A 21,663-nucleotide genomic window follows, 5' to 3' on the forward strand; every position below is an offset into this window, starting at 1 on the left:
ATGCTGCCCAGCTCAGGCAGGCTAGTTCCTACCTATTCTGACACCGCGCTGTGCCCCAGAAGCGGCCAGTAGCAGGTACGGCTCCTAGGCGGGATGTGGAGGCGAACAGGGCTCTGCGGGCTGCCCCCACCCCAAGCATCAGCTTCGCACTCCCATTGGCCAGTTCCCGGACAATGGGAGCTGGGGGGGGGGGAGGCAGTGTCTGCAAGTGAGAGCTGCGCAGAGCTGCGCAGAGCTGCTTGCGTGCATCCGCCTAGGAGCTGGACCTGCTGCTGGCCGCTTCTGGGGCGCAGCGTGGTCCTCGGTGCCAGGACAGGCAGGAAGCCTGCCTTAGCACCCCCCCTGCACTGCTGACCGGGAGCCGCCCGAGGTAAGCCCACGACCCAACCCCACACCCTGATACCCTGCCCCGAGCCCCCCCCAACCTGAAGCCCTTTCCTGGACCCCAAACCCCTCATCCCCAGCTTGACCCCAGAGCCTGCACCCCCAGCCCAGAACCCTGCCCTCCTCCTGCACCCCAACTCCCTGCCCCAGCCCAGAGTCCCCTCCGATACCCTGAATCCCTCATTCCCAGCTCCATTGGGTTGCGGGCATCAACTATTTTTCTTCAACTGGATCGCCAGAAAAAAAGTTTGAAAGCCACTGATCTAGTCCACCCCTCCCTTGTGGCCCGTGCAGCATTATTCTCAGTCCTGTAGTATTTTTCTCTAGAGCTTTTTCCAGTGTAGTTATAAATGTTCCAAGCACTGGGGCTACTCCCCCTTCCATTGAGAGGATCATCTACAGTTGGCTCTCTCTCACAGGGAGGAAATATTTCCTGACAGTCAGCAATTTTCCTTCTGCTTAATTACTCCAAGATATACTCAGACCATCCATTACTGAAACCATTGAGATAAAGAATTGGCCTGCATTAACTACAAATATCCTTACCCGATGTCTTGAGTAGGCTGTGACTGCCTGATGTTAGAGGAGAAATTACAGCTTCTTTTTCTTTCTCCCCCAGGAATATTATTCAAATATTGCTGCCACCTGTCAATTACCTCTGGAGACACCTGTTCTAGGAGCTAGTACATTAAGAATGGCCAAAATATTGTAACATCAAGGCTATGGGTCAACTCTGAGATGCAATTGCACAGCCGAGAAAATTACCTTTCCAATGACATATGGCATAGCCATCAACTAATCCTATCAGTCTAGAGGATGAAAATGAGACGTTAAGTGACTTGTCCAAGGCCATACAGGAGTCAGAGCTAGGAATCTCCCAATTCCCTGTCCCATACTTTCGCCTCTTATATCACCTGTGCCTCTCATACCTGCTTAGTTAACTGGGATGCTCAGTTATATGGGTTCTCTCCTCCTGCCTGAGGCACATATCTTCACCATTAGCATCACTGGGAGATGTGCAAATGGTGACAGAGGCATAGAAGATAAAGGACTGAATTCTACCAGTTCCCACACCTGAAGTCATGAGAGAATGATCATGAGGGATTCAAAATACCTACTCTGAGTGATCCCTGCTCTGAGCTCTATGGATGAAAGTCCCCTTTGTGCAAGGGGCCACTACAAAGCCTATGCACCACCTAAGTCCCTCTTAAGGCCCATAGGGGCTTAAATGGTGCATAAGCCTTGTACTGAAGGAAGGTAAAAAAACCATCACCAAGCTCCCTGCTAACAGACCTCTAAGGGAGAGGGTGGGATGACATTTCCCCACTCCCCCCCACTCCAATACCTTCATATTTGGTAACCTGTTTAATCCCAGAGAGAATAAAAAACACCCCAAAATATGATGTTAAAAATAAACCCCAAGGACAATAAAGCACCAGAAAACTCATGTCTCTATAGATATTTTATTACATACATTTATTATATAGACTTTTGACTCTAATGAGAATAAAACACCTGACAGTTAATGATAATTTCATCAGGACCAGACAGTGCAAAACACATGCTGCAAAAAAAAAACAACAACATTTAACAGCTTTGGAGGTTGTGTCTATTTTAGCTCTTAGGTTAAAGGTGGGGTGTTCACAGTACTGGTGTATCAGACAGATGAATAGAGAGAAGTATCATACAAGTTAAAGATGGCAGATACTTGCTATATCACATGTAGGCCATCCCCCTGCCCATGAAGGATTGTTCCCTGGAGTCTCCAAGGCCTTGTCCAGTCTAGCTTTAACAAGTCCCAAGTGACAGGGCTTCCACCACTTCCCTTGGGAGACTATTCCAAGACCTAATGGATCCCACTGTTGAGAAATGTTTTCTCTTCCATTTCTGACAATTAAATTTCTTTCTGGTCAATTTCATCCAGTTAATCCAGGTCCTGGGGGAGGTGGGGTTAAAACACTTGAGACTACACACAGAGAATGGCACAGAACAGGAAAGGGGTCCAGAGGATACAGGGAGAGAAATAACAGACCTATTTGTCCAGCCCATACTCCAGCAGGACTTTGTAACTCTGTTTCCTAGAGAGGGGGGTCTGTGGGGATTCCTTTGCGAGCCAGAATAGGCGCACATGGATAGGGCTTCCCACACACACTGAAGGTGTTCCAGACAGTCATTCTGCCTGCCACATCCCACAGAGAATTGGCACAAGACTCAATCACTCATTTACTTTTTTTTTTTTTTTTCCCCTTCTTTTGACTTAGTTTATGAAGGTGAATTTTCTGCTGGTGAAATACAAGAGCGATTGTGGAGTTCATGCTGGTGACATTCATGGAGACTGAAGTCCTCCATCCCACACCTCTCCCCTCCTCCCCCCTGCCCCGGACAGTTGGAGCACAGTACAAACTCCCCATCACTTCCTGACAATGTACATCCATCCAGGGTTGGAGTGATCGCCTGTGGTGGAGAGGAGAGGTCAGTCTCTGTGGTTGGGTCCTTCCTGACCCTTTCCGTAGGAACTGTTAGACCTCTGATTGTAAGTGGGTGGTTGAATTGGCTCCCAGCCATTTCTGGAGGGCAGACTGCACCTGTGGGATGACTGCCATACACACAGTAATAGGGATTCTTTCATAGAGAGAGAAACTGGGATTACCAGAGAGAGAGATTTCCTTATCTTGAGTCTTTTCAAAACATGGAACCTCAGTCTTATGGGGATATTTTAACCTGTCCCTGACATCTCTGAGCTCCTGACCTCTAGTGAAAAGGGTTTTTATTGCTACCCCGTTGCTCAACCTGGGGTCCATTTACATTGGTGGCCTAGCCACCAGGTTACAACAGTCAAGGTCCAAGAAGCAGGTCTCTAAGTTGACACTCAGAAACTATGGCTTTATTAATTTGAGTGACCTTTGGGCAATAGATATTGTCAATGTGATTGAGGGCTGCCATTTATCTGTATTCATACTGAGGAACAAAATCATCACCGGATGATACGGTGATGCTGCACTGTGACATTTGCACTTTCACAGCCTTGATTCAGCAAGGTACTGAAGCACGTAGGATAACTCATGTGCGTACATTTAGGCACATGCTTCAGTACCTTGCTGAATCAGGTCCCATGTTATGATATCTGCATCAAGATCACCATGTTCCAGTCTGAATGTAGGGACTCAACTGTCCCGCATTGACAGACCCAAGAAGGTCCCATCAGTTGGGACCTTGGTGTGGGTGATGATGCCTTATCTGACCTGGGCAGATGAAATGGCCAATAAAGGCCAATGACATTTGCCAGGTGTTGAGGACAGTTTCCATTTGTACCACAGCCATCACTGCTAACAAACGTTATTCCCCAAGCAACCCCCAATGACAAGTCACCCACTTAAATCGACATAAGATGTTCTCCATCCTTCATTCAGTAATGGATGAAAAAGCTGTCAACAGTTTCCAGTGAAAATTATCACTGGCTCCAAAACTCTCATCCTAGGGACTATATGTTGTGAGCTGATCCAGCAGCCATGAGGAGGGGAGGAGCCTGTGTGCACCCTTGCGTCTAATGGCTCCTGCTGCACAGTGGAGCCATCAGGGAACGTGGCACTGAACCAGCACCAAGAGCAGTCTGCTGGTATGGAATGTACTGAAGTATGTACAAAACAGCAACACTTTGTGTGTGCATATGGTATGGAATGTACAGACATGTGCACAGTAGGGCAGCAGGGACTGTGTTACAATGATATAGAATGTACAGAAGGGCGGCCGATAGGGCAACAATGGCTGTGTAATAATATCATCAAATATGCAGCAGGGTATATCAAAAGGTGGCCATGGCTGTGCTGCACTGGTATGGAATGCACTGACAATGGCACAGTGGTGCCATACGACAGTGGTACTGTATGGAATGTAGATAACTGGGCGTGACTGGTCAAGAGTGGAGTTTTATAATAAATAATATATAGAAATGAGGACAATGGGGTAGCAGGGGCATGTTAGCAGAGTAAGTGAGAAACAGTCAGGGGTATGATGGATCAGCAGAGATACAAAGCACCATGGAACAGGAGCCAGTGTCTTACTAGATTTCTAAGCAGGTGTGGCACAGTAGTACCTGTTGTGGAATACCTTAAGTCATAGGCTCTGAGTTGGGCCAGTGTTATCTGCTATGATTTGCACATTGTTCGCAATGAAGAAAAAGGTGCTGGATTCCCACTCTCCCATGGAGTCACATTTTCTTACAGTACTTTGTTAGCAAATCAGCCCTAGGGAAGAGTGGAGGAAAGTGCAAAAACAGTGTACATATACACATTATATGGTATACAGGTGGGATCTAGAAAGCACAGTCATTAGTAGTGCCCCATCTCCACCTGTCTGGCTCAGCGTCCCTTACCAGAGATTCACAGTGAAGGGTTCTCCAAGGAGCATTTCACAGTTTTCAATGTGGATGACAGTCAAGAGGGTGCAGCACCAGAACTGATGCACTAAGGGATCCATTTCAAAAAATGCTGTAGACAGAGGACTGAACGAGTGGAAATCTATTCATAATAAAGGACCCTTGATTCCTGGGTCATGGACAGGTGCAGAAGGTCCAATGAATCTGTTGAGGCCTATGCGATAAATCCAGAGCCCTGGGGCAAGGAGAGGTGCAAGAGATTTCCTGGCAGGATCAACACAGACCTCCTTAGCTGAAAATTGTGTGTGAATTTAGTGCTCATGAAAGTTGGTCCTGCTTTGAGCAGGGGGTTGGACTAGATGACCTCCTGAGGTCTCTTCCAATCCTAATCTTCTATGATTCTATAAAAGTACCAGATTGACAGCCCTGGAGACTGATGTCCTCTATCCCCGAAACAGGTACAACATGGGCACCAATAAAGCAATCTTTACTCCCATTGCCCCTCCTGTGTGTCTCACTCCTGAACTGGGAAGATCACCTCTAGGGGTGAGTAGGGAATTCACTCTCCATGGCTCATTCAATCTGTGGCTTCCCTAATGAGACTCCCAGCACAGGTGGCAATTCAGTGGCATTGGTGATTTCTGTGATATGCAGTTATCCACGAAGAACTGGCCTGAGACCCACCAAATTCATTTTACGTAAGTCACCAAAGAGGCATTCGATGATGACACCTTTCAGACCCTAGCAAATTGGGCTAGATTTAAACCAGTGACCTAGCAGTTAAAGGATCTATGTCCCATATCAAGTCTATCTATTATGATCTGGTGCCCATAAGAATTTTTTTTAAAGGTAATGTATAGGCACAGGTATCCTCCATTGGATAATGAATAACAGAGACCTTTACCTTTGGTGGATCCAAAAATCCAGGTCATGGAGTGGTGCAGGAGATCCTTTGCTGAGTGATGAATATCTTGTCTAGGGTAGACCTGAAAGCCTTGAGTTAATAGAGGCACACAAACCTTGCCTTAGAAAGGGAGAAGATGATGGGGGAAAAAAAGAGGTAACTCTGGTGATTAACCAAGACCCGTGTCAGCAAAGAGTAAAACTACCCTTCTTCAGTCACTAGACAGTAGAAGATTCTCTCCTGAGTAAGGAGAAACGTGCATCCAGCCCAAATCTTGTTAGCCAGGGCCCATCCAGAAAAGGCTCTGTTTGGCTCTAGAAACACCCCACACACAGAATACTAGACCTCAGGCACCCCAAAGGCAAGGTTATCCCGTATCATCAGTGTTTTCCGAAGATCTCGTTCCATGATCGGCCTTTGCGTCCGCCACTTGTGGGCCTCCTGTAGGCCCGGCTCAAAGTAGTATATGCAAGCTCCGAAGCCCACCAAGATGAGAATGGAGATCATCAGATACACTGGCACGAACCAATCCAAGAAGTGGGGCATGGCTGCTGGAGAAGGGGGAGAGAAGCAGATGTAGATGGATTAAGATGAGTGACAACATGAAACTGATCAGACATAAGGAGACATGGCAGAGATTACCTAACTAAAAGTACCCAGGCCACTCCATCCTCCTTTACAGCCCTCCTGCATCCAGTTTAGAACATAGCTTTGCCCTATTTTAATGCCTAGTTCTGCCCTTTAGTACCCTGCTTTGCCCCAGTTTGGCACTCTACTTTGTAAGGTTCAGCACCAATTATGCCCCACTCTGCCCTGGTTAAGCAGCATCTTCCCCCTCAGATTGCACTGGCATGTTCTCTAGTCTCCCAGTGTGTACAAACAAAGGCATTTAGACTGCAATGGTTGGGGGGTTGGATTTTTTTTTTAATTCTCATTAACATATTCATGTTTTTAACTTCTGGTTTTCATTTGACTCGGTCTCTGACTTCAGATCATTTGCTGGCTGCAGTGCATCTAAACTGATGTGAAATGTTCATAGAATGCCCGTAGCTTAAGTGGGCCTAAAAAGTGACTTACCTCCAACAGCTGATTTTTCTTATCAGACTTCACTCTTGGGTGGCTTGTGATGTTCCCTTTTCAAACCAATATACCCCTAAGAAAGGCAAAACAACAAGCACTCAACTTACCCAGACACAAAACCCATCACCACTGGCGTTAACTATCTGCCTTGTTAGTCTCAACAGAGAGGCCAAGAGCTGAATGGGTTATAGAGACCAAAAATCTCTCAGAGCAGCTACATTCACATCAGAGATGAGGCACTTGGCGAAAGAGGGTGGGGAAGTTCGCATGGCTGCTGCTTGTAGTATGTCTGACCTGTAAGGCTGCGATTTAGTCATGGAGGTCATGGAGTCCGTGACTTCCAAAGACCTCTGTGACTTCAGCCAGCACCAGCTGGGAGCTGCAGGGTTCCCTGCTGCCTGTAGAGGCTGGGAATTGTGGGGTACTCCAGCTACCCCAAGCGGTGGGAGCCCTCCACCATTCCCAGCCGCCGTGGGCAATAGGGGGGACCCCCGTTACTCCCAGCTGCCGCAGGTGGCAAGGGGGATCCCTGCCGCTCCTGGCCACTGCGGGTGGCAGGGAACCATCGCTGCTCCTGGCCACCACTGGCAGCAAGAGGGACCCTCGCTGCTCCTGGTCGCCATGGGTGGCAGGGGTACCCCTGGAACTCTCTGCCTCCGCAGGCAGCTGGGGGGACACCTGGAGCTCCCAGGCACCACCGGCAGTGTGTGTGTGTGGGAACCCCCAGAGCTCCCAGTGGCCACAGAAAGCCGTGGGGAACCCCGCAGCTCTCCACCGCACTGGGAGCCGCCAACGGCGGGGATCCTGGAGCTCCGAGACCCCATGGGTGGGGACGGACCCTTGAAGCTCCCAGCTCTCTCCCTGGCCTCTCTCCCCCCGGGACGGGTCACGGGCTTCTGTTAATTTTTCATTATTATCGGTGACTTTTAATAAAAATATCCATGACAAAATCGTAACCTTACTGATCTTTACATAAATAGGGGAACCATCCTCCAGCATTATCATTCCTGCAACTTTCACCATTCATAATACAAAGCATTTTACCAACAGTAACAAATCCATTCCCAGGGGCCCCCTACAAGGCAAGGAAGTATTAGTGTCCCTATTTAAAGCAAGTTTATAGAGAGGTGATTTGGCCAAGGTCACACAGGACATCTGTGTCAGAGCCAGGGACAGATCCAGGTTTTTGAACTCCCAGTCCCCTGCTCTTACCAAAACACTGCCCTAAGTGTTTCACAAGCAGGGGTAGAATAAGGAGACCAAAGTCAGCCCTTTCCCAAGCAGGACCAACTCCCACCAAAGACAGCTCTGAATGTTGTGCGGGGGATTTTTGGTTTAATTTTAATTTCTGATCACCATACGTTTTGGTGAGCAAAACAAAAATCCTCAAGCACAAGAGAAAAGGCTTGGAAAGCAAGACAAGCACAGAAAGCATCTGCAGTTAGACGGAAGTCACAATGGAGACCTATTTAGGGCTGGATTTTCAAAAGCACTCAGCATTGCCCTAACTCTTCTCCTTCTAAAGTCAATGGTAAAATGACCATTGACTTCAACAGGAGCCGAGTTAGGCCAATGTTGAGTACGTGAAAATGACACTGTGACAGACACTGCAGTATCTTTGGGGGCCACTGTATTACATTTATGAATGGTTTATGTAAGACTGTGTTCCACTCCATGGGGGAAGGTTACCACAGTGTCTCCTGGAGCTAAAAACAGTGGGGGTGATTAAGGCAAGTCACTGAGTCTAAACAGCTCTGCAGAGTACCACTCCCTGGAATGGTTTGCATATACTGGTTCAAGCTGTGTTTTATAGGGACTAACAGACAAAGGGTTTTTTTGTTTTAAGACAATGATCTTGAACTGACACAGGCCTTCTTTATGATCCAGCAAACAGACAGGACCTTTTGTCCAAGAGTTGGAAACACTTTGGCCAACTAGGACCCCTTAAGACTGATGGGTGACTCTAGGTATGTTTAGTGTGTGTTTAAATCTGTTTATTAGTTTCTTATGTTTTCTCTGTATTGTTTCTACTTCAAGAATAGTTGTGCTTGCTTAGAAATAACAGTGTATTAACTTGTTACTGCTGGCGACACACTGGTCATAACCTTCAGAGACTGAGAGCAATGCATAGGTTCCGGCTGTCAGGCAGACTGGCTTGCTGGGGCTATCACAGTGTAAGGCAGGAAGCTGTGCAGCCTTAAATCCCCCAGTCAGATGGGAGTGGGACAAGGATTCCTGCCAGAGACAGTTGATGGCTGAAGACCTGACTGGGCACTCCTGGAGTGGACCACAGAGCAGAGAATACAGGTACAGTTACCTACAAACTGTGACAGTCGCATCAAAGAGATAGTCTGATTATGTTTTGGGCTTTATTACTACACTATTAGCTGCTTATCTCTGTCCCACGCCTCAGGCCTTTCCAGAGTTGGTCAAGGGTAGGGAGGGGGGGAGATTTGTCACACTAACTTCTGCTGCTACTACTGCCCATCTATCTCTGTCCCATCCCTACCTCCAAACCAGGTGAGACACATTCTCCTCTCTTCCCAGCCAATAATATTCTTACATCATATATCTGTCCTATGGGCAAAGCAGATGTATGTCATGCCCCTGTGATACTATGTCGCAGCATGATTGTACCACAAAGGAACATAATACTTGGATTATAGAGACGCCACATGATACACTTATCTTGTTCTGTGTACCAAATCCAGGAAGTTAGCAGTCAAACCTTCCCAACATCCTCCCTAACTGATAAGTGGATGGGAATCACTCCTTCTCTTGTGCTGTTCCACAATTTCCTTTTAAATCTCTCTCTAGATGTATTCAGTGATCTTATACATGAAGGGCAGTATATTTAAAAGCAGATGGTGTATCATTGCTACTGGGATCTCATCAAAGAGTTTCTGAAAATCCCTTAGGGATATCCCCAAATTGCTGGCTCAGACTGCCAGTCACCCAGGAATATATCTAATTAAAATATTATATAGCATAAAATTAACTAAGGCAAATGCCTTCTTAAGGATAAGGAGACTGCGAGAAAATGAAATGTGAAGGGTGTAAACAGTAAGCAGGGAGAAAAATTATTAAGGATGATCCAGGAATACGACAAAGAGCAACAGGAAGTATCTGAGCAAATGGGAAATTTAAGATGGAGATCAATACACCTTTTTGTAACAGGGACCTCTGTGGCATTGGACTACAGCACCATTTTCCAAGCAAAGTGATGAAAACCCCATCACTCAGTTATTATTCAAAATTGGACAATGTCCTGGAAAATGTACTGAACAATTCTGCATAAACCACAGTGGAGGAATGGACAGGATGTGACCTGACAGATTGCTTCCATCTCTGATTTTTTATGACATGTTAAGTGTTTTAGCTAATTTGGTACCATACTGACTGATTTCATACAGTTCTTGTTGATTTTTAATACTGGAGCAATCAACCAAAGCAAATTTGCATAAAAGTGCATGTGTGGGACTGTTTTTCCCCTACCTAAGCTGTCAGCTGATTTCCCTCAGTTACCAAGATCCCCCTCCCCTCCCACTAGTGCAGAACAAGTCAGCAGGAAGTGTAAGAGTGAACATGATGTTCATTTCAACCCTATCAATCGCATTTTCTATCGCCTCAGATTCACAATACTAGATATCAAACCACCAGGGATTCTCACTCGCATGCACAGGGATAAACAACAAACTGTCAGATCTGAGGCTGGGAAGGAATCTCCCTTCCCCAGTCTTATTCACAGGGATCTTGGAAGTTTATCCATTTTCTAAAGCCTTGAGGGGGAGGGATCAGGTGGGTTTATCCTACATGCCGAGGGATGCATTGGTAGATTTCATTCCTGCCTACCTTTTTCCGTCACGTTTCTACAACTCAACATTTCTGCAACCTCCCTGGCATCCCCATCTCCTTGTTAAGTCCTTGAGCATTCTTCTCTTCCTCTCACTTGATTGCAGGCTCCCATCTCGTCCTGTCCACTATCCTCCTCACTGAGCCTCCCAACATCTCCCTTAATCTGTTAGGGGGGGGAACCTCTCAGTGACAGGAGATATGACTTCCTCCTCATACCCTGGAATTAAACAGGTAGTCTCTACCTCAGCTTCATTTCTGGACATCTTATATAAATAACTTTAAAAACCTCCACATTGGGACAACAATAATTTTGTGTGGGAAGGGGGGAAATTTACATCTAAAAATGGAATGTAATTCACTCCGTCTTGTAATGAAGGGTGGCAGAGAGATAAGTGGTGGAAAAGGAACCAGTCCCCCATGTCAGGAAACACCGATCAGGTTGGGATTTGAAATATGGTAGAAGATCCTTCAATCTAGATGCCTGTTTATCCATTCTCTACCAGTGGAACCTACTTCTTCAAAGGCTAATTATGCCAGTGAAATTTCCATATTACCCATGGACAACAAATGACCCTGCATTCTTCACCTTGGCACTTACTGAGCTATCTGAGTGGGGACCAAAGTTGCCAGGACCAACTTCCAAAGGTGTCAGAGGAAATTACATCAAGTCACAGCTAATATAACAGATGCCTGAAGTGACAGGAATGGGGAGAGGGAGGGGAAATGAACAGGTAACTTACCATTGCTAAGCTACCACAGGTGGTGGGGGAAAGGCTGACTGCATGAGTAATTTCCCTCCCACATTTCGTCCACTTTCAAAATCTGAAAGTGAAGTTATAGTCCAAAAAGTGACAGTAAAAATAGCACCGTGAGTTCTCTATTTATACTCCCCCTGTGACCTGCAGATTCCCATCTATCCTCAGTTCACCAGTCAAAAGATGATTTTTCTATCTGTTTCCAATTGAAACTCCACCTTGGCTTTGCCAGTCCTTCTACTCCCTCTGCCTTCGACATCCCAAATGAAGAATTTTGCAATCAGATCTTGGCTGGACATACTGTGAGACATATTAGAACCCACCTCGCTCTCCCACAGCGATACACTAGCTCTGCAGTCAGCTCTTGTTTTGGTCAGTGAAATGAGCTGTTTTGACTGAAAGACCCCAAGAGCAGATATTTAGACTAGAGAATGTGTCGGTTTTACACCGTGGGTTTGCTGATCTTAAGCGGGCTTTAACCCCCATTGTGCTAACATTTCAGTGGTTTTTTTTCACTTAAATTCATGCCTTTTTAAAGGTGAAAAACATCATCTACATTTGAGCTGAGATTTCAGTTAACTAAGTTCAAGGGGATCCCTCCTCCTTTTAAAAACCCACGATGCATCCCACCCTCAACACAACAACCCCCTGCAGCAGCACCTCTTCGGATTGATCATTTGTGCTGGACACCAGGCTGGCTAGAGGTGTTGTGGAAATAGCTATGATGGCATACTGGGCCTCCCAGGAATTTGAGCACCAGTCCCAAGGGACTGAGCAAAATCCACTTGGGCAGGAGGAACCGGACAGAGCTTGCAAGGGCCGCCCGACGCCTGACCGTGAGTCTCCTTCCACTGGCCAAGTGAAGGTGGGCTAGCGAGATACGCAGGGGGCTGCTGGCTCACTAGGGGCCCTGGCCGGGGTACAGAGGTTCAGCAGCGGGATTCTTCCCCTGCCAGGTCTGGGAGGGAACATGTCGAGCTGTGGTTCCGAGACGGAAACCCGAGCCCTCCCCGCCGCAGCGCGCCCTTCGGGTGCTGCTGGAGACGTCCGGACACAGAGGGGCTCCAGCCAAGCCTGGGACGGGGGCACGGGGCTGGCCGGGGGCGCAGCTCGCCCGCCCGCCCCGCCTAAGGGTCCGGCACGCGCCACCTACCGGGCTCCACGAGCATGGGTCGCGCGGGGGCTTCGGGCAGCGCGCGGACGAGCCTCTGGTCCTCGAGACCCCGGGGGCGCCCCTCGCGCGTGACACCGCTGCGCGTGTCAGGACCACAGGGAGGGAAAGAGGGTCGGGGCGGGACAGGCGGAGCAGAGCGCGTGAGAGCGACGCGCGCTGGCCCCCCGCGGCTACCCCTCGTCCATCAACCTGCGAGGCACTCTGCCGGCCGCGGCCCCGCCTCCCCCTCACGGGCGGGACAAAACCTTCCCCGACCAATCGAAACGGCGCGGAGGCCTTTATGTGCTGTTGCCATAGCAACAAGGCTAGCAGCGCTTCAGCGCACGTGGTACAGCGCGAGCCGGGCTGCGATGGGAGCCGTCTCGCGGGGACCTAGGCGGGAGGGTCTGTCCGGGCTGGCGGACGCCGGCTGGGGCGATCGGCTTGTCTGTGACTTGTCTGACTGCGAGCCAGCGGCAAGCCAGGCTGGGCTGCACGGGAGTGCGGCAGGGCTTGGGGGAAGCTGGGCTGGGCGCAGGGGTGGTGTGAAGGGCTGGCGGCCGGGAGCAAAGGGCGGGACTCAGGAGCTCTTCCCCCCGCCCCCCACGGTGATCTGAGAATGGGGGGCGGGTGGAGCCCCCCTTACTGGAGGAAGCCCAGCGCCTTCCCCTCCTGCACACAGGCTTAGCCAAGCCCTGCAGCGCCTCCGCAGACCCCAAGCTAACGCAGGGAAAAGGCTCTTAGCGCTGCGACGTTTCGCTCACCGATGGGCGGCTCAGCACCCCTTTCCAGGATGGAATATGCTGCTTCTGGACGTTGGTGCCCAGGAAGAATTCCTGTTATTCTTCCCCTTCTCCAAGGGGAAACTAGGGACCAGCTGCTGCCTCTCTGTACAAATGGACGCAATCAGGATCACCCACTAAGCTTGCATCAGGAGATCCCCATCCAAAAGCAATGCCGTGACTCGGATTCGAACCGAGGTTGCTGCGGCCACAGCGCAGAGTACTGACCACTATACGATCACAGCCAGCTGTCAGCTGATGAAGCAACAGAGAGTGAAATGCTCAGTTCTGCACTCTTGGAGTGGCCACCTATCGCCACAGCTATTTCTCAAGTTTCCCCATGACTGTCACAGTTAAAATCATAACAAAAGGAAAAAAGACAGGAGGCCAGCGTGCTGCCTGTCCACTTTGCACTCTTCCTGGCCCCTTGACCAGCTGCCACCCCATTTGGCTGAATATTTCCCTTTGCAACTCCAAAAAGTGCCCAGACATGCGGGTCTTGAAGCTGGGCCCAACGGCAGAAGGCAATGTAGAGGCTTTTGCTAGGACAAGCAGGCAGGGGTGGTCTTGTGGGCTAATTGTCTCTCTGGAGCTGAAAATCCACACTGCAGGGTGTGAACAGAAGTCACTATAGAAGGAGGAAGTGAGGCATGTACTGGCTAGGCATTTCTTTCTCCCCTTTGGGGAATCAAACCCCACTTGCCAGGCAGGGATATGCACCACTATACAAACAAGAAATGGGGCTGGATTGTGTGCTGTATGGAGCTCCTACAGGCCAACTTACATCGCACCCCAGAGCCAGCTCTCAGTTTTTTGCCGCCCCCCCCCAAGCAAAAAATTTGCCGCCCCAAGCTTAGGTGGGGCTGGGGCTTGCAGGTTGCGCTGGAAGTGGAGGGAGTGATGTCTCCTTCTCCCAGCACCTGCAGGGGCTTTATCCCCTCCCCCGCCCAGCTGCACAGAGAAGCCCCGATATAAGGGGTGGCACACAGCAGCCAATGCACAGATGAGGCGGCGCAGCCTTGGCTCCGTGGCAGGACTCGCCCTCTCCTCCCCAGGTAGTGGCTGGGCCCTGGCAGCTCAGCATCCCGGGGCTGAGGCTTCCCCTTCCCACTATGGCCAGGGGTGCAGTGCCCTCGCCCCGGCTAAGTGGCGCAGCTCCGAGAGTGCAACTGTCCCGAAAAAAAAAGGATGGCTGGAATGCCACCCCAGAAATGTGCCGCCCCAAGCACATGCTTGCGTTGCTGGTGGCTAGAGCTGATCCTGATCACACCACAGCCTCCACCAGGGAACAAGATCCCTTGCTCTCTTCTTCCTAAAGCCTTTGGCTGCAGGAAGCAATAGCCCTGGGAAAAGTCCTGTCCCTCCTCACATGCACTTGCCCAGCAGACCGCCTTTGGGGGCTACACAGCTCTTCCCACAACACCTGCCTGGGACCTTGCCCTCACCGATGGGCTGCTCAGCACCTTCTTCCTCTCACAACCCTTTCATTCCACCCTCCCCCTTCCACACTTCACACGCTCCTCAAAGTCACACCATCACAAACTCACCCAAGGCCCCTTTGGCTTTCAAAGTGCCTCTTGACGGCCACAGCTTCTCAGGCCCATAGATCCTTCCCTTCAACGCACAGTGGCTGGACATTCCAAACTCAGCCCTTTCCAGGATGGAATACACTGCTTCCGGACATTGGCGCGGTGCCCAGGAAGAATTCCTGTTACTCTTCCACACTACTCTTTTCCTGATTGACTTTCCTTTTCCAAGCAGAAACTAGGGACCAGCTGCTGCCTCTCTTTGCAAATGGATGCAATCAGGCTGACCCACTAAACTTGCCTCAGGAGATCCCCACACACTGGGAAAATCCCTGTCCCTCTTCACATGCGGTCACCCAGCTCCTGTCCAAAGAAGCCTTTGATCTGTCCCATGTAGGTTCTGTGGCCACAGATGATGTGGTATTTGCTACTCAGCTTCATGGGTCTATCAGTAATGTCCCTGGAGTCCAGGGAGGTTACTGATGAACCCAGGAAGCAAAATAGCACATACCGCCTTCTCAACTTTTCCGGAACCTTCATGGGGCATAATAAAGCAAAAACTTCTTTCCCAAGAGCCTCCCCTGGCCTATTATAGCCAAGCCCATGGATAGGAGGACTCGTAACTGATAAGAGGGTTAGGGAGGCGGGAGTCTTGTCATGGGGACTGAGGGAGGATTTTAACAGCTGGGACTGAGCTTGGGAAGGTAGCTGTAACCATGCAAGGCGCCCCACTCTAACCCCTTGCCCTTCACTCCACTAGTCAGAGTAGAGCTAGGCAGAAAAGGCCATGGGAGTTTATTTTATGCAAAGAACTCATTTTTAGCAAAAAATAAAAAACGCCCTAACCAGAAAATCTGTTTTTAAGAGCACTTTTGTTAAAAAAAAAATTTTTTTTAGTAAATATGTTTTTAAAGCCACTAAAGCTGATTTGACTTTGCCAATAACCGAGTTTTAGTTTGCAATAGTTCATTGAAAAATCAGGGGGAAAATCAACCAGAATGAAAAATTTCCATAAAAAATTTCTTTTGATTAAAAAGCTACATTGCATAAAAATGTTTTGCCAAAAAATTTCAACCAGTTCTAACCCAGGGACCTCCCAGCCTACCCTACAATTTGGGATCTACAAACTCCCTGATACCACCTACCCATCAAGATTAACCTGTTGTGGGCCTCTCCTTTATGTTGCTGGCTTAGGTACTCAGTGAGGTCTGGGAGCTGAATATGTGTACATGGCTGCAACTCCAATAACGTCAGTACAGTTGCCCTTGTAATGCCCCACCTGTATTGGAGGCTGTTGGGTCTAAAGAGCAATGGGAACAGTAGGGCTGACCAGGCAGCAACTTCCTCCCTAGATTATTGCTGTGAGCAGGCCAAAGAAAGATGCAGCAACGGAAACATTTGGTGGAGTCTGGAGGTAGCAAGGCCAGCATTGGGAGAAAGAGATGCCAGTAGCGAGCAAGGCAGCAACTGGTACCAGAAAGGAAGGGATGCAGTAATGGAGAGTTAGTAGATAGGGACCTCGGTGGCTGAGTTGTATCATCAAAGGGGCAGCAGGAACAGAACTGAAAGGGAGAAAGTCCAGTTCAGGAAGGATAGGAAAGACAAGAGATCAGAGGAACGGTAGGAATAGCCACAAACTGGACAGTACCTACAAAGAGGAAAGACAGTAATATAAGGGCAAAAGAGGACAAGTTAAAGGAAGAACAGTACTGTTAAACAAAAGGAAAATAACTAGAGAGTCTAATCTAAGAAATTATTAGAAAACTGAGGAAAGTAAAGCAAGAGTGAAATGTGAAAGAAATAAGCTGTAATAAAAGAAACTAATTAAAGAGAAACAAACTTAAGAATAAAGAGGAAGTGAGCTGTATGGAATGTAAGAAAAAGGACTGTAAAAAAAAAAAAAAAAACCCAAACACCATATTATGGTATATAAGGTGAAGTGACAGGGATAAAGAAACTGTCAGAGACCAAAGGACTGTGAACCAGAAAGGAGTGAAGAGATAATTGTTTAATCAAGTAGCCAAAACACAGTGTCAAGGAATACAAGCTTTTATTTACCCTGGAATTCAAAACAGTAAATGAAGATTGCTGAAGATAGAACTCAAATTTTCCTCCAAATTCTTGGCTTACAGAGGCTGGAAACTGAAAAAGGACCATGTAACAGTGGGGTTTATGTTCTAGGGCATTGTATTTTCCAATTCAAAATTCTGTTATTTCATAAATGCAAATTGTTACCTATAAAGTGAGTTTTATTAAGATAATAGTAAATATACAGTACATAACAGTTTGCAGTAGATTATGGTATAAGCCTAAATAGTAGTTCCTGCTAAAACAACTAACTCTGATTTACCTGTGATTATTCCCAATTTTACTGATTTCTACTTTATCCCAACTGATTGAGTTAAAACATAATTTGGCCTCTAAATTGCCTGTCTCACTTGATTGCTCTGATTCAGAACACTCCTCTCTTGGGTTCATTCCAAATTAGCTGAATTTATTTGGCCCAAGGATACTCCAGATCCCGAGGAGTAGGGGAGTAATGTTTAGATATGAACTTTCCACAATACTGTAATTCAGCAACTAAAGAATTACTGGGTTCAGAATGTATATGTATGGCCTGCAATAGAGTCATATGACGGGCTGTGCTCCTGTTGGCTACAGCTAGGAATGTTGAAAGGTAATACATTGTAGCAGCTAATATTCTAGTCTGCATCTGTATCTAAATGAGCTGGAGATAGAGCTGTGCTGAGAGCTGCTTGGGATGCTATCTGATTTCTTTCACACCTTGCTGAATTTGTATGTGTTTAGTAAAAGTTAACATTAATTTAGAAATTCTAAGTAGGTGCTTGTGATTCTCTGCTATACAACAGGGAATCCAATTAGGATGAAAGTCTTTCCTATTTGTTCTAAGAAGATTGGCTGCATATCATGAATACAGTATCTTTCCAGAAAGAACTGTTGAAACAGCTGCATTTGATGCAGCTGAAGCCCTTATTTTAACATAATTGAAAAGAGCTTTAATACTTAGTTGACCATTTTGGACCATTATATCCTCACTAATCAAATTATAGAAGAAATAACCTTTAAGGGCATATTTTTGACCATATTAGGAAGAAAAACGAATGGAGTATGGACTGACTGAAGAGCACCACAAAAGCCAGATGATACAAAAATTGGATTGACATTTTGAAGGGATATTATGTTCCCGGAGCAAATCTTAAAGCAGAGCATTACAAGGCACGCTTGAGAAACAGCTAGAAGGGGAAACATGCTCCAAGTCCCTGACAGATGTAAAGAAAGTGGCAGCAGGAACATATTGCTTTGAGCTATTCCTAGGTGAAGCACTGCATGGCAGTTCTTTTGTCATTCTTTGGTGGCCCTAAACTAAAAGAGTGCTTGTTCCAAGTAACCCATACAAGACTCTACACTAACCATGGCTGTGGAGAGAGGATACATTTTCATGTGACCAAACAAAGTGCACATCTGGTTGGCAGTAAGCAGTTCAAAACCCATATATTGTTAAACAAATTGTAATAATAGAAAACAAATTAGAACATTTTCAGGAGGTGTTGGTTTTTTGGTTTTTTTTTTGGGGAAGCTTGAGTGCTACATGCTTCTTCAAAAGACTAGACTGTTGGAACTGCAGATCACTAGGATACATTGGTGAGAGTCTGCTAAGGATACTATGCAGCTTGTTATGAGAACTACTATGGATAAGACAGCACCAGACACTGATGAACTGTATACTGTTTGACAGCATAGAAATGCTTTAACTCATTATTATGTGCTAAAATACTGATGAATAACCATGAAACAAAAAGGGATACCAGGGCTGCCGTTTCTTTGAAAAACGTGGGCCTGATTCACCACTGTGTTACTCCAGTTTTACACTGATGTAAGTCCATTGATTTCAGTGCAAAACCAGAGTGAGGCAGTAATGAATCAGGCCCTATATATTAATAAAGCATTCGGTATGGTGTCTTGGAACTCGTATGGGACTATAATACCAATTTACAAAGGAGGTCAATATCCTCATCCCCATTTTACGATGGGGAACCCAAGGTACAGACAGATGAAAGCCCAAGGTCACAATGTGCATTTAAAACTTATATAAAAAAAGATTGGAGGTTTGGGGTTGGTTACATCAAGGTAAAAGTAAGATACACATCAAGGTAAACAGTACAGGTCAGAGTATCTGCTATGTCCAACCTCTGCTGGGCACAGCAGAAATAGGGTTGTCAGGGAATTGGTTAAAGCTCCCTGATTCTCTGCCAAGCCAGGCTTTCGGCCTGGGGGTTTCTCTAATCTTCACTAGCTGACTATGGTCCCTAAGGGACCTTCCAGGGACAATTGAAGATTGCTGGAGTTCATCATGCTATGGGTTCTGGGGACAGAGGCATAGGAGACACATTGGGGGACTCACACCCAGTTTCCACTCCCTTTGTGCCACCAAGAATCTGGCCCTATAATTTTTACTTCTGGTTTTAACAATGGAGTTGGTTCTGTCATTACTGGGATGCAGCTGGATATGCCCCTTTGCCTCATTGGTCTAAGGTAAATAAAATATCCAGTGTCCTGAAGAGGGTTATGTGGAAAATATGCTGATGTGTTTGCCCAAAGACTGGCTTTGGTAAAGATGAACTCATGCCATGCTAGAATGGTACCTCAGTCTTATATTGAAAAACATGAAGAGAATGTGGTTAACCAAAATGTCCTATAACCTGTTCAATTTTCAGAATGAGTAGCATCTATTGTGTGTCTTCAGAAACACGCTGGCACTGTCGGCACTTGCAGAGCTTATAAGGTAACAAGCCATGTGAACTAATATCCAGTTGCCCAAGTCCAGGATCTACTAGCACAGATTTGCAAAACTAGATGTGCCTCAAGTTTACAAGTAGGAGGCGTTCCAACAGGTGTCACAAAAATACTTGTGCTTAAATACCCAGTTTCAGCATAATTGATTTCCCCATGGAGAGACTAGCCCTCTGGATGTATATCAGCATATCTCAAATCAAATATTCCAGTGTTTTCGTGGTGTCGTCTGCCTTCTGGATGCTCTTATAGTTTTAAACAAGGAAACTAATTAGAGAAATCTGGACTGTTATACACAGATCAGTCCTCCTTGACCAGCTTTCCTCTTCTTAGTGAGCCTGTATTCCTAGCAGAACTGATTCCCTGTTGCATTGTCTCCTGTGCCATCATTTACACCTGTGCAGTGAATGTAAAATGCTACCATTCTGATTTGGGTGTGTTTTCTTGACCCCACTGTAAATGATTACACCAGGTGCAAAGCAGTGGAGAATTAGTCCCAACATCTCCTCATACCCATGGAAATGGGCTCACTGTGAAGTGGTTGTTTTGGGGCACCATCCCTCCCCCACCCAAAAAATAAATAAATAAATAAATTTGCTTTTGTCTGAATTCTTTGTGCCATTCATAACTGTTATTCAAGAAAGTTTGATTTACCTCTTCCTCCAGTGCCCCAGATTGCATAGCACATGTTTCAGTAAGAGGCTACAAAGCAGCAGCAGGATTAAAGGGAGAATGCCACTTCTGTGAATTATTTGGCAGTTATGGCAGAGGATCATGGAGCACTTTCTGAAGTGCCCTAATTAATGAGTGCAGGGGTAGCTAAGGAGCGTGAGCATCTTCACTTAAAAAATGGGGACAGGGCAGAAATGAGCAAACAAGAAGAATGGAGATTGAATTCCTCTTACCCCATGAGAGGATAGAGTTGAGATCCAAGGGCAGTGGGAGTCTCTAAAGGGACAGCCCAAGACTGAATAAAAATGGAGGTTGGGTGGGGAGCCTAGCACTTACCAGATCTCTCCTCCTCTCATACAAAGATAGGAGGGTCTCATACCTAGAAGGTGGTGTGTTGAAGAAGTACCCACCCACATGGTGCCAAGGTACTCAGATAACATGGCAATGAGCAGAGTAAAAATGCCTAGTATGGACAGTTAGATAACTGTGGAATCAAGATAAACTGGCTAATCAGTGCTGGAGCTCTCAAATTGAAAACCGATGTTTGAAATGCCTGCAGTGACAAGTGGATGAAGCCAGTGTGTCCCATACTATGCAATGACCTCATCCCTAGCTACAGCTCTCTCTTTCAATATAGAGAGCAGGGGAGGGGAGGAGTGGGGAGAATCATTTCTCTTATTAACTTGGTGCTGCATCTTTTAGCACATTTTAATTTCTTCAGCAAATAAAAGAACCTTTGTCTTCTCACTCCAACCCCAACTAGCAGCCTCTGGTTATTCAATGCTTCTGTCTGCCTCGAACCTTTGGAACATGCCTGTCTTGGATTCCCTCCCAACTGAATCTGACAGGAACCATAAATATTCTCTGATCCCTTCTGCTTCACCTGTAATTCGCCTAGTGCTGGCAATGAGCTGAGCTGCCTGCCTTTGTCAGGATCAAAACAGGCATCTAAGCCATATGATGTCAGACTATATTACCCACCACAACCACCCTGCCTCTCCTATGAGCACTCAGCAGAGGACAGGGAAAGGTATGGCCTGCAAGTCTGTCCACACTGTCTTCGTTAGCCCATGACATCATCCTCGAGCCTTCTGAGTCTCTCCCTGCCCCCAAGCATACACAAATACTCCCTATTATGCGGGGTTAAAGTTAAAGCTCAGGCAGTGACCCAAGCCCAGCATGAAACAAAGCTGCTAACTATATACAAGATTCAAGCTACCTCTGCATGGCAGTGCAGTCAAGCAACAATGGCTGCAGCCAGACTGCAGTTTTATATCTTGGGATCAAGGAGGGTGATGGACTGCCTCTCCAGGGGCATTAGATTGTCAGGTGTCTCTTCAGATTATAATCTCATTACAAATTCAT

The 21,663-nt window shown here is 47.0% G+C and overlaps 1 protein-coding gene and 1 non-coding gene across 3 annotated transcripts; both read right to left on the reverse strand.

The window, feature by feature from the left end:
• Positions 1–1,833: 1,833 nt before the first annotated feature.
• Positions 1,834–12,673, reverse strand: SMIM45 (small integral membrane protein 45). 2 transcript variants are annotated; one of them, XM_054030615.1, is made up of 3 exons: positions 12,507–12,673; positions 6,741–6,816; positions 1,834–6,211 (listed from the first exon to the last, which is right to left on the reverse strand). In XM_054030615.1, the coding sequence occupies exon 3, from the start codon at positions 6,207–6,209 to the stop codon at positions 6,003–6,005; it is 207 nt and encodes a 68-aa protein (XP_053886590.1). In that variant the 5' UTR covers positions 6,210–6,211; positions 6,741–6,816; positions 12,507–12,673; the 3' UTR covers positions 1,834–6,002. The 2 variants fall into 2 exon arrangements, with proteins under 2 accessions (XP_053886590.1, XP_053886582.1); XM_054030607.1 differs by having other exon boundaries at positions 1,834–6,214.
• Positions 12,674–13,461: 788 nt separating this feature from the next.
• TRNAH-GUG (transfer RNA histidin (anticodon GUG)) lies at positions 13,462–13,533 on the reverse strand. Its single transcript has one exon. It is a non-coding gene; the product is annotated as a tRNA-His (tRNA).
• Between the last annotated feature and the right edge of the window lie 8,130 nt (positions 13,534–21,663).

The sequence above is a fragment of the Malaclemys terrapin genome, chromosome 1, assembly GCF_027887155.1.
Source record: "Malaclemys terrapin pileata isolate rMalTer1 chromosome 1, rMalTer1.hap1, whole genome shotgun sequence".
Classification (NCBI taxonomy): domain Eukaryota; kingdom Metazoa; phylum Chordata; order Testudines; family Emydidae; genus Malaclemys; species Malaclemys terrapin.

Bases quoted from the DNA above. Each gene is read 5' to 3' on its own strand.
- SMIM45 (XM_054030615.1), bottom strand. From the start codon at position 6,209: ATGCCCCACTTCTTGGATTGGTTCGTGCCAGTGTATCTGATGATCTCC.